The 12584-nt window shown below is 36.9% G+C and overlaps 2 protein-coding genes across 3 annotated transcripts; both read left to right on the top strand.

The window, feature by feature from the left end:
* Window positions 1-3: 3 nt before the first annotated feature.
* On the top strand, window positions 4-3041 carry LOC145203619 (putative RNA-binding protein RbpE). Its single transcript, XM_080075879.1, has 2 exons — window positions 4-496; window positions 2714-3041. The coding sequence occupies exons 1-2, from the start codon at window positions 52-54 to the stop codon at window positions 2737-2739; spliced, it is 471 nt and encodes a 156-aa protein (XP_079932005.1). The 5' UTR covers window positions 4-51; the 3' UTR covers window positions 2740-3041.
* Window positions 3042-3104: 63 nt separating this feature from the next.
* On the top strand, window positions 3105-7263 carry LOC145203526 (uncharacterized). Of its 2 annotated transcripts, XR_013853345.1 has the most exons (3): window positions 3105-6038; window positions 6449-6645; window positions 7006-7070. XR_013853345.1 is itself a non-coding variant. In XM_080075865.1 (2 exons), exons 1-2 carry the CDS (start codon window positions 5480-5482, stop codon window positions 7086-7088), a joined length of 642 nt encoding a protein of 213 aa, XP_079931991.1. In that variant the 5' UTR covers window positions 3105-5479; the 3' UTR covers window positions 7089-7263. The 2 variants fall into 2 exon arrangements, 1 of the variants encoding a protein (XP_079931991.1); XM_080075865.1 differs by lacking the exon at window positions 6449-6645 and having other exon boundaries at window positions 7006-7263.
* The last annotated feature ends 5321 nt before the right edge of the window (window positions 7264-12584 follow it).

Genomic DNA, 12584 nt, shown 5'->3' with positions numbered 1-12584 from the left:
ATATTAAAAAAAACATTGCTTGGTTTTGTAGAAATTCAGGATCTGTTCAATATGTCAAAGAATAAATTGTATGTCGGTAATTTGTCATACAAAGTAGATGATGACATGCTCCGAGAGGAATTTTCAAAATATGGTGACGTAATTGAAGTGGCAGTTGTACTTGACCGTGATACTAACAGATCGCGAGGTTTCGGTTTTGTTACATATAATACCGAAGCAGAAGCAGAAAATGCTAAAGAAAAACTAAGAGACGTGGATTTCCATGGAAGAACTTTAACTGTCAGTGATGCCAACCCCAGAGGTGGTGGGGGCGGAGGTGGGAAAAGTGGTGGATATGGGGGTGGTGGTGGATATGGAGGTGGTGGTGGGTACGGAGGTGGTCGTGGTGGTGGTGGAAGATATGGAAGAGGAGGAGGTGGCGGATATGGGGACCTAAACTATGATAATAACTATGGTGGAGGTGGAAGCCGAGGAGGGGGTGGTGGATATTCACAAGGTAATGTTGCTAAACTTTGACCAAATTGTTTTGTAGATCGCTGGTACGAACTTCAAATCAGGACATCTTATAAATGTGGACTTTTAAAATGGGTGCTTCTAAAATATACAGTATAGCTTGGTGCATTATTATCACTGCTTGGCACAATGTTATAACACTTGGTGCACATTTGTATCACTCTGTGCACCTTATTTTTGCTTGGTACACCTTAACATCACTTTGCGCATATTTATAGTGATGGGATGATACCAGGTTTTAAAGTGAGTACCGATACCGAGTACGAGTACCACATGTATATGCCTTCGATACCGAGTACCGAGTACGATTACCGAGTATTTAAGTGTGGTGTTGCACTTAGTTGTATATCATAAGCTAATTTATCTGCCATGGTCGGGGGGCACACACACATGCCGAAAAATGATAGCGAAAAAGATTATACGTAAACTGGCGGAACTGTTTTCCAATTTTGTGTTGTCGGAAGCAAATATTGGCATACAATTTCCCGTATTCTTATGGTGAAAATCGGCCTTCGGTACTCGCACGTTGGTATCGAAAACTGAGACAAAATATTTCGATACCGAGTACGAGTATCGATACCACTGAGATTGTTCGATACCGAGTACCGGGTACTCGTCCTATCACTACATATTTATATCACTTACTTCATGGTATGTCACTTTGTTCACCTTCACATCGCACATTTATATTACTTGGTACACCCTTATATTGCTAGGTGCACCATAGCATTATACAGGTGCACCAAGCAAATATACAACTGCATTGGGCAGTTTAAAGATGCTTTAAGTGTAATAAAGGTGCACCAAGCAATATAAACATGCACCAAGCGATAGAAGGGCGAACCAAGTGATATAAGGGTGGACCAAACGTAACATGTAAATGTATGTGTTGATCCACTATCAATATCGGCAATAACCAGCTACTTCATAACAACAAGCCACTTCTCCTAGTTGCAACCCCACAGACAAAAATATATGCTACTAAATTGACACTTTTGCCTGGGATAACCATTTAATACAACACATACACAATAATGGCAAATATCTACTTGCAAACAATTGTAAATTTGATGTCAAAACAGGTACTACCAAAAAAAGAGTAGTTTTAAGGAACATTTTGTTGCTTTTTTGGCAGCAAGCTGGTTTCAGAGATTATATACAGTGTTTTGTGCAAAACTGCTACAAACAAACAAACTTGCTTTACTAACCACACCACCACCACCTACTCAGCCCCTATGCACCAAGTGTTCTTGTTTATTTTAGATAAACTGAAAACTTTTTACAATTAAATGCTTCCCAGATTTACTTAAGTTTAAGCTGCTGTCAATTGTAAGCTCCTTGTCATGAATGTTTTATAACCCTTTTTTCCGTTGCTACACAGTACAACTTTTTTTAAGTTTGCAAATAATTGGACACAATGAGACATATGTTAATGTGTAATGTCTATATGCAAAAGAATTTGAAATGCGAAATCAACAAAAAAGCAGGGATGTACAACTATTATTGATACAATATTAAAATGTAATCCTCCCTCGACTTTAAGCAGCCCTTGATTGCAAGCTGAACGAAGGGTAAAAAAAAACATTTTATGTTGTTGCTTACAATGAAATAAATCCAGTAGTCAGCAAGCAAATAAAAAGAGGTGTTAACATTGATGTTACTCATTTAGGCTATAAGTGCAAAGACATAAAACACATTACCAAAAAACAGCTAATGAATCTTTTTGTTTTGTTGTTTTAGTTTGTAGTAATTTTTTTTAAGTGATTTTTTTAGAAAGTGTTATTGGTTCCTGTTATATATTTTCTTTTATCAGGGCAACCCCCCCATGTTAGTTGCACAGTAATGAAACACAAAACTTGTCACATTTAAACTTCCTGTCTCTAAAATTTTAAACTCCAAGTGGAATAATCCATGTGGTTCATAAAAAGCAAAGAACTTCAGAGATTTTTGTGTGTGTCAAACCTCAGGTAAGACACATCAGCAGTAGACGCACTTACTCCATAAACAACCAATCTAATAGAGAAGAGAATAATTACCAGAGAAAAAACACATAATGTATTACAATATTGTCCACATTTAATTTTTTAACATGCAAGAAAAGTTTGTTAGTGTTCGTTGCAAAAGGTATTTGTTTTGTGGCTATGATATGAATCAAAATTCTACAAACTGTTTTTAATTATTGTTTTCAAATTTTTTCCAGGTCGTGGTCGCTATGGCGATTATTAGTTACGCTGAATGTGGTGTATCAAGGAACAAAGATGCCATTCCAGCCATTTGGCTTATGTAAGCCGAAATATGTACATGCAGCAAGACATCAAAACTAACCTAAAAAGTATTTTAAATTGTGGATACAGCACAGCTGGACTCATGTTTATTATCTGTTGTTTGTTTTACACTGCCTGTAGTTAAAATGCTGCTGTTTCCTGTAGTGGAAGTAGTACTTTTCCCCCTAAAGCATGATTATTGTAGGACTACCATACTAATTTTTGCCATCGATTTTCGTTTGCAATAAAAGTCAGTTTAATTCACCAATGAGTCGTTTTGTTCATTGCTGGTCATGTTTGCCCATCACCAAAAACGGTACCTTTTCAAATTTGGCGCAATGATACCATGCACTTTAATAATTAAAAAATCAGAATTGTTTTGGTATTTCCAAGGTTTACTGAAGAGAATTTGCCTAGTTGCTTAAAACGCTATTTCTCCTGTGGCCAGTGGTATATAAACTGCACTTTACAAAAAAAAATGCCAATTTTTAATGGGAAACACGTGTCTGGTAAAAACGTTTTGAAATTCGAATGCTACAATCGCGTGGTCACGTGGTGTTAATGCCTTGGCTTCACCTTCCTGAAGTATTGGAATAGTTTTACAAGAGTGCATAATATACATGCAGCAGCGTCGTTGTAGAGCACTTTCTCTAATTTGTTTTCCTGTTAATCGTATTATACACATATTACAATCGTAGTACAGACATCATACATTGCAGTCGAAAAACTGATCTTAAATGTTGGCATTGCCACACTCAAAAACTTTAATGTCGTTAGAGTTGCAACAACAGAATAGCGGGAATTGAAGCAAAAACAGCAATGCTGCGATGTGTAGTAGGTAAAATTTTATCCATGTTATATTAACTTAGGATTCAGAAAGTATTTTAGTTTGTCACATGCCAATTTTAAAGGTATGAATGTAAGGAGTATCATTTGTCAATTTCAAAGAGCTGCGTTAAATTTTTAAGGCCAGCGCACATCGAATATGATTTTGGTGAATATGGCATATTGTTATTAATATTTGGACACGATTCCGATTTGCTAGAACATTGTGTTTGGGCTTATTTTGAAGCTTGTGTTCAGGAGAAAACTTTGCAATACATTATATGGAGCACCCTTGGCGTTATGACGTTCATATCGTTGAATATTAATTTCAAAATACGCGTATTAATAACTGAAAAATATTTTTTTTTCGAAAGTTTGTGCGCTGAAAAGCTTTAAAAGCGTAGAATATTGTGTGCAAATTTCAGTATCGCATCTTTTTTAGTTTTAGCGTAAAGCGATTGGGCGCTGGCTTCTCTCTGGTGGGCAATCTTAGGGTTGTCTCAACTTTTGCGGTAAGGCATCAGATCAGGGATTTAAAGAAAATACACAAGCAGTCCTAACAAAATAACAAATAAAGAATTTAAATTGAAAAACAAGCTACATTTATAGTTGTTTAAATTATTGTTAAAATATGTAATTTGGCCTTTGCTGGGTTTGCTAATGAGAGATAATAAATGACTTTGGATGGAGACTCAGTATTCTGAATTCAATTTCTTTGTTCTGTAATTGTTGTAATACAACTATTCTAAATTGCACATCCCTATAAACATTTGTTTATATATTCTTTCAGTTAAGGCTAATCTGTCCATATTTACTTAAACTTTGTGTAGTATACATAACCAGGTTTTTTTTAAGGTTTGGTTTGGGTGACCGCTAAGTAGTTTTAAGAGACTTTTAAGAGCAAGTGTTTCATTTAAATACCAAAAAATAGCCATATTTGCTTAAACGAATTATTTATTAGTTAAAATAAATTTTGAGAAACCGCTGGAGAAATTTGAAAACACCTTAAAAAAACACTGTACATAACTGATAATAATTGGTTACCTGGGCCCAATATGACATACAGAGACACAGTTGCATAAAAAAACAGATATTAAACTTTGATAGGTTTAAAATTATTTACTTTTATTTAACATAATATTTCACCCTAGTAGATATGAACTCACCTTACTGGTTTTTATACCTCGCTTTGTATGTTTTGTCATTTTGGCTGGCAAGCATAAGGTGCAATTCAACCGTTACATGAGCAGATTTATAGAGCTTTCTTATCTTTTTATTTTATGCTTTAGTACAGTGATTCTTAACCTGGGTTTGATCGAACCCCAGGGGTTTCACAACGCTAAGTAACAAAGAGTGTCTTTCTTAAAAGAGTCTTTTTCATGTTTGTGTACAGTTACTAGGATGAATGCTTTATATTGATAAAAACTAAAAATTGCCGGAATTAAAGCAATCCTAACACAAGTTGCTTGTATTATGATGTCAGAATATAACAAAATGACAAACAGTAACTGTTACCACCACGTTTGGTCAAAAGCTAATTACGAACCACAAAACAAAATGGGTCAAATACCTAGGGTGTTATTTGTTGGGATGCGACCAAAGGCCAATCTATATCGTAGGGGTTTGGCTATGATAAAAAGGTTAAGAACCACTGATTTAATATGTTACCTTATGTTTTGTTCTTTAGCACTGTTTGTTATTTTAGATGCTGAAGGTGCCTATTATAGTATATTTATATATTCTAAATTAATTGTAAATGACTTTCGACTAAACCAAATTTGCTGTCTATTAACTCAAATTAAGCTATTTAGTTCCAAGCTGATTTAAGTTGTTTCCTAAATCAAAAAAATTCCGGTATAAGTTGACTTACTTTTGCAATGGCAACAAGGTTATTTGTGGGCAATCTTCCGTTTGAGGTAGATGACAATGCCCTGCGGGATTTGTTTGAAGAATTCGGTGAGATAGAAGATGCCTCTATTATTGTTGACCGAGACTCCGGTAACTCACGAGGATTCGGTTTTGTCAGTTTCATTGAAAAAAAATGTGCTGAAGAGGCAAAGGAAGCAATGAATGGTCGAGATTATAAAAATCGCCCTCTGACTGTGAATGATGCAAAAGAGAAGCGAGGTGGTGGTGGAGGCGGCGGTGGAGGGGGCAGAGGTGGTGGAAGATATGGCGGTGGTGGCAGATATGGAGGAGGTGGCGGCTATGATCGAGGTTACGGAGGAGGTGGTGGCTATGGTGGAGGAGGTGGTTATGGAGGAGATGGAGGATACGGTGGTGGCGGTGGATATGGGGGTGGGGGTGGTTATGGAGGTGGTGGCGGATACGGAGGTGGTGGTGGAAGATACAATCGTGGTGGTGGCGGAGGTGGCTACAACAACTATGGAGGGGGACAGAGATATGATGATGGATATGGTGGAGGTTACGGCGGAAGTAAGATTAAAGATTACAATTATTTTTTATGTCCAAATGTTGCCACTGGTTATAAATGTTATGGGTTTGTAATTTTTTGTTACCTCCTACCAGATTGTCCACTAGTTCCTAAGTAATTCCTAATAATGCAAATAATGTCAGATTAAAGAGTTGCAACGATGCTTTATAATATATTATTGAAGAGATCATAAAATGTTTGTTATTTTGAATCAATCTTTTAAATGTAAAATTGGTTTAAGCATTGTTGCAGTTTTTTAATAAACAAAGGCTGCAACAAATATTTAGAGTAATTAGTACATTGTGAAGCGCTATGTAGTTTTGTATAACTTATATTACCTGACATTACCAACAGTATTTAAGCATGTGCCAACAATTGCTTTTATTTTCACAAGCGCTATTTATTTTATCAGAACATCCCCACTCCAGAATTTTTTCCTTGATAAGTAAATGGTGCCATAACTGGCAGCAGCCTTTCTAGACCTAACTGTCCGTTCCTATGAGCGGGCAGTTGTTAGAACTCTTGGTAAACCAAGGGGGATAAAACATGAGGCACGTAGAAAAACACAGAGGAAAATCTCCAGACTTTTTTGTGTGTTTGTGCTGTAAGGTAAGAGTCCCGAATGCAGTATAGTGAATAAATTTAATCAAATTAAACACCTATGGTTTAATTAGCGGGACTGATTAGGTTCTCAATCATATAGTCAAACATGTTTTGATATGTGTTTTTCATCACTTTAGTGGTCTTTTAACCATCAGTTAAGGTCAGCTATTCATTATTAACGTCTTTTTGGCTGATGGATTGTATACCACTAAAAAGAAAAATGTTTCCCAGGCCACAAAATGTACCATAACGTTAAACGCATGCAAACTCCTTACTCTCACACTATTTTAAAGCTACTGGCTGCTGCAAAAAAATACCACCTAAATAATAAACATCTGATCATTAAATCAACCCATTCTAATACAGATGATGATTACAATGGTGGTGGACGTGGATACGGTGGTGGTCGTGGTTACCAAGGCGAAGATGGTTATGGAGCTGACTATTGATCACTTCAACATTATTTTGTGCAGAGTGCACTTACATGGTGGAGTCTAAGCACCAAAAAGTGACAATTATACACATTGCAATTTTTGTATCTTGTGGAGATGATTCATCCAACAATTTGAGTAGACTTTGCTCGTTGCGATTTGTGAGTTTTAAATAAACCTGTGATATCTTGTAGGTCTGGATTTTGATGTTGCTTTGTCTCTGTTTGGTTGTTGGTTTACAGGTCAACATTACTTCTGCTTTGCTCGTGCAATCGTTCAAAGTTCACAAGAATGTAAAAATGCCCTTTTTGCCCTTCCAAAGAGGAGGGCAAGGTATATTTTCGGCTTACGTTACTAATTAGGCCGCTCTTATAATTAATTTGTTTTCTTTTTTACCGGGTTCGAACCTAGGAAGCGCCCGAAAACGAATCCCTGTCAGTTTTTGTCTATATATGGGTCAGGCCATTACAATCATTTGGTAAAGTTTTTGCCCCTGAAAACCACTTTTGTAAGATTGTGGAAAAGCGCAACTTTACCCGTTAAAAGGGGCCCAATTTTACAAATACCTGAAATATATATGATTTTTACTACTTTTACCTGCTAGCAAGGGTGGCAATTATTCAGGTTTCTCCGATTCAGATTTAATTTTTGTACATTTCAAAATTGAATTTGAGCTGTTTCCGGGAATACTGTATTGAACACATTGTAGCGAGGTGTTTATTCGAGGTACATCGTAAATAACGCACTGAGCGAATACGCCGCATAAGACGAAAGTCAGAGAAAGAAGGCAATCTGTCCGGTTCGCTGTAGTATGAAGGCACACGATAACGGTAGTGAGAGAGGCCGCTACATGACCCCCCTCCTGTTTATCCACTTTTCATGCCGTTTTTTTTTAAATGCAAGTTGTTATTTAAAACAAAAATGTTTCGGATTCTTTTGCTCAGCCGGATGTTAAATCTCGGACGCTCTGGGAAGTTTTTAGGCGCAACCTGCAGGTAGAGCTACTAACACTGAGCTTCACCTTTGGCTCGACCTGGGAACTTCTGGTAGGTGGCGCAAAAGAGCATAGGCGTTTATGGTGCTGTTATAGCAATTTGGGTTTCCGGTAAGAATAATTGCTGAGTCAGCACCATAAACGCCTATGCTCTTTTGCGCCACCTACCAGAAGTTCCCAGGTCGGGCCAAAGGTGAAGCTCAGTGTTAGTAGCTCTACCCAACCTGCAACTCATAAAAAAGGCCCAGCACGATGTTAAAAGTAGACCAAACCGGCGACAAAAGCCCAACCTGGCAACACTGCCCATGCTCTCCGTCGTATGGTGGTGACGTTCCTGGAGTGGGAACTAATGTTTTGTGCTTTGAACCAGCGTTCTTCAATCAGTGTGTAAGCTGTACCATTACAATCGCATGCACCGGTTTAGTGGCATTTAAGTTGAAGGTTTGCTGGGCATAAAAAATGGCAGCTTTTGTCTGCAATCTATGTATGTGGCACAATTATGATCATCATAGATCAGTGGTCTTCAACATTTTTTAAAAGCGACCACAGTTTAAAGGAAAAGTAAATGAGCACTTATATGCGACCCCATTTTTTTCCGATAGGGAGAAAGTCAAGTAATGCCGAAACTGAAATTATTTTTTGTGTTGTAAATTATATTCATCAATCAAATAGAGACAAGATAATTTCAGTCTTAAAATGGCGACCAACAATCATTTACCTACTATAAAAGCATAATTCTCCTTGTACTCATATTTCTTGACCCCAATGTCACTTCATTTGTAGAGATGGCTGTGCTCCAGAACGCAAAAGTAGCACCACATCAAAGATCACAGGAGAGCAGAAGTACGAAGAGGGTCATAAGGGTTTGACAAAAATTTAAGTGAGCGCTGAGCGCAGGTGGATTAAAAATGAGTTGTTTTTCTTGTGCATAGTTATAGGTTAGAACGTTGCAACTAGGCAGTAGTGGGTTATAATATTTTGTAAAAGGTAATTACATTATTACGTTTCGTGACGTCAGAGTTCACGCTAGAAAATTCAAATACCAATAGGTGATGCAAAAACTGCATTTTTAAATGATCAGGTAGACACGATAATTTTGAACCCGGAAATTTGATAAAATAATGCCCACGAGTTGGGCCCGAAACCTGGTGTGAAGTCAGACCCGAATCACGCCCGTTTCATTCAAACTGACCCGAACGCGGCCCGAAACTGACCTAAAAATTCTGACCCGACGAAACTCTGGACCTTCGTCCGTAGGCTACCATTTGCGACCACGGATAATATAAAATGCTTACGGTGTGTAAAAGTGAAATATCGCACCGCAGGCGGTGCCTTAATAAATCATAATTGCTAGATAGTAGACTAGTAATTAGTTTGTAGAATTGGTTGTATTTACCTGGGAAGAACGTTTTTTGTAATTTTTGTAAATGACCAAGAGACGCGTAGACGCGTAGACGCGTAGACGCGTAGACGCGTAGACGCGTAGACGCGTAGACGCGTAGACGCGTAGACGCGTAGACGCGTAGACGCGTAGACGCGTAGACGCGTAGACGCGTAACACGACCAGACCTTGTATTTGGACACACTGCGGTGACTGTTAGTTGAAACAAGTACACATTATGAGAACCAGTACTTATACCAATTCGGTGTTAACATTGAGGCTAATTTGTTGCTAACATTTTGAAACTTTTTTTCACCTTTACAGTTTTGTTTTGTAGTTGCATACGTTAAAAGGGCAATTTTGCAAATAGGTAATTATAACTACCCGTATTTTCGTGTTTTTTTTTAAAGACAACACAGAATTTCAACACAACACAGATATTTCACATGTTTATTATAATTACCACATGAATACAAGGGTTATACTAAATACAAAGGTTGCATGGCAAATTCGAGGCCATCAGTGCACATAACTTGGATGTATAGGTCTACTTGGTAATTAGGCATCACTCGGAGAGCAAGGTCCTTCTGACATAATTTTCCTAAATGTACAAACAAATTGTTAATGTTTGTGATCACAACATGTCAGCATCAGAAACACAGAACTCAGTGATTAATGCGTGTTTTGGCACATTTTCTTACTGCGGAGTAAACCAGTGGTCGGCAACCACCGATTCGCCGGCCCGTGAGAAATTCGTTACCGGACCGTCGAATTTTTCAGGTTAAATACTTAATTAATTTATGTGATGCAATAATTGCATACAGCCGCGTTGACAGCAAGTCCGAATATATAACTTATACAAACTGTAACAAATTAACAATGTTTTTTTTATGCCGGTCCGCTATTTTTTTGTTTTGAAACGGTAGCCTACGCATTGCAAAAAAGATTGCCGACTCCCGACAGTAAACGAAATTCACGCTTTTTATAACTATGCAAATCATGTTATCTTTTTTAGAATAGGTTACTTACAAATTGCATTCTGAACATTTGTAGCTTTCAAAGGCACATCGATTTCCATACTCTATGCCGTTGCTGCCACAAACTGGAAGATATATCAACTGACAAATGCTGCAAAACATTACAGAAACGTTTTTTATGGAGATAAAATACCTCAAACTGATATAATGTGCAAACAATTGAAGATAAAATTAATCACTTTTCATCTTTTTTATCGTCACACAGCTGCTAGGCTATATTTAATATCTAGCATACCAAAATTATTTGAAGGTTAAGGTGTATTTTGGTTGATTTTAAAGGCGCATTTTTCGTTTGCTTATTTAGTTTAAACTGGAAATCGAAAAAGGCACTTATTATTGTCCTCTCATCTCATTTATATTTTAACTTGTAGCTGATTTCGAAGATAAAATTTGTCCAAAGCACTATAGCAGCGGTTCCCAAACTGGGGTCCGCGGTCCTTTAGGGGTCCGTGAGGCAATTTTGAGGGGACCGCGAGGCGATTGAAGTAATTCTATAATCTTATTTGGCGTCAGTTTGTGCCACTAAATAAGTTTAAATCAAAGTAGAATTGAGAATCGACTGTCTCCATTGCTAAACAATGGCCTTTATTAAATGACAACTATAATAAATGCAATTGTTCGCGCACAATCGTAATGTTTTTGTCCTGTTTGTGATGTCGCATGCTGTCTTTGGATGATTATTATGCGCAATTTTGCACAACTGGCTAAAATCCTGCAATCAACTTTTGTTTTTATGAAATACACATTTAGGTTAAGGACCGCGAGCCCTCGAAATAATGACAAGGGGACCGTTTAGAAAAAAATATTAAAAAGTTTGGGAACCACTGCACTATAGTATCGGCGCTTTTTAAAACCTACTTAATTTTAACCCCACCGCATATATAAAGTTTATCTCGTGGTAAGAAACAATATTTATCACATCATAGAAACCTGTGTTTCAAATGGACTAAAACATTAGTTAATTAGCGACTTCAGATTTGTTTAAAAACCAAAAAGCGTAATAGGCGATTGGGCAGTGGCTTTATCAGTTTAATATTTTAGCCGATTTCCAATAATTTATTAACCAACAACTTAATATACCCACGTGTTGCAAGTTACTTCTTCTTGTACTGATTGATCCACGACAAGAAAGACAAGAGCAACTGCAAGCAATACAGCAGTGGTCTTCATGGTTTTTGTTTCAACGGTTTTAGCTGACACAAAATCTTGTATGAATACAAAGACATATTAACGATGGTTGCACAATTACTGTACAACACAATACAATATTAAACGATGGTTGTACAATTATAATGCCTAACTCTGCAAAGTTTCCATTAGGCTTAAACTAGTGTTGGGTATTTTTCAAAAGATTGATTGGACAAACCAAGAGTTTAAAAGCGACTGGCTTAACTGCGTAAAACTTCATGTCCACCGTTTGACTGACTGTTAGGTCGACTGATAAATCTTACTTATACACAGTTTCGTGCTGTTTTATTCTTACATGGCGATGACATAAGCGAAATTAAAAGTTTTATAACTCGATACTTCGGCTTCAGCAGTTACATAGATGGAAATTATCTGAAAGATATGGTTCAAATTGTTAAGTTACGGTAATTTTATCTCAAAGAGTCAATAAAGTGAGCACTTAAATCACGAATAGGCCGAAAGTAAAATAAAAAGATTTACAATTTATTGACCAAGTCGGAAATTTCACCTGACAAATAGTATTAAATATTACCTGGTTGGCAACATGATATAATAATACGGTATTAAACATTAAATTTCTTAGGGTCAGAAACTTCCATGAAGTTCATTAAGTTTTACTGGGCCAGAAAAATATTAAATTTGAAAGTTATATATCTGCTACTTCTAATTATTTGCAAGTAAGCGTTTTATGCGAAATAAAATACGATTTTATTACTTCAAGGAACAGGTACTAAACTTTTTTGCGCACATGTGAATTATTCGAAGTTTAACGAACTTGGTCACAATGACAAGTGAAAAACGAAATCTAGGTTTTTGAACCTTGTAAATCAAGTCATAATTTAAAAATTTGTTGTTATGCGTAAAGCAAGACAAATGGCGATACTGCCTATTTGAATTTGTACCTCAAAAACAGT

Source organism: Phallusia mammillata, chromosome 1 (genome assembly GCF_965637545.1).
Source record: "Phallusia mammillata chromosome 1, kaPhaMamm4.hap1.1, whole genome shotgun sequence".
Classification (NCBI taxonomy): Eukaryota; Metazoa; Chordata; class Ascidiacea; order Phlebobranchia; family Ascidiidae; genus Phallusia; species Phallusia mammillata.
The sequence above is the reverse complement of the archived record's forward strand: the minus strand, read 5'-3'. Positions and strand labels throughout refer to the sequence as shown.

Excerpts from the sequence above, each read along its gene's own strand:
- LOC145203526 (XM_080075865.1), top strand. The coding sequence starts at position 5,480 with ATGGCAACAAGGTTATTTGTGGGCAATCTTCCGTTTGAGGTAGATGAC. Across the intron at positions 6,039-7,005 it reads TGGTGGAGGTTACGGCGGAA|ATGATGATTACAATGGTGGT; the intron begins GTAAGATTAAAG and ends ATTCTAATACAG.
- LOC145203619 (XM_080075879.1), top strand. The coding sequence starts at position 52 with ATGTCAAAGAATAAATTGTATGTCGGTAATTTGTCATACAAAGTAGAT. Across the intron at positions 497-2,713 it reads GGGTGGTGGATATTCACAAG|GTCGTGGTCGCTATGGCGAT; the intron begins GTAATGTTGCTA and ends AATTTTTTCCAG.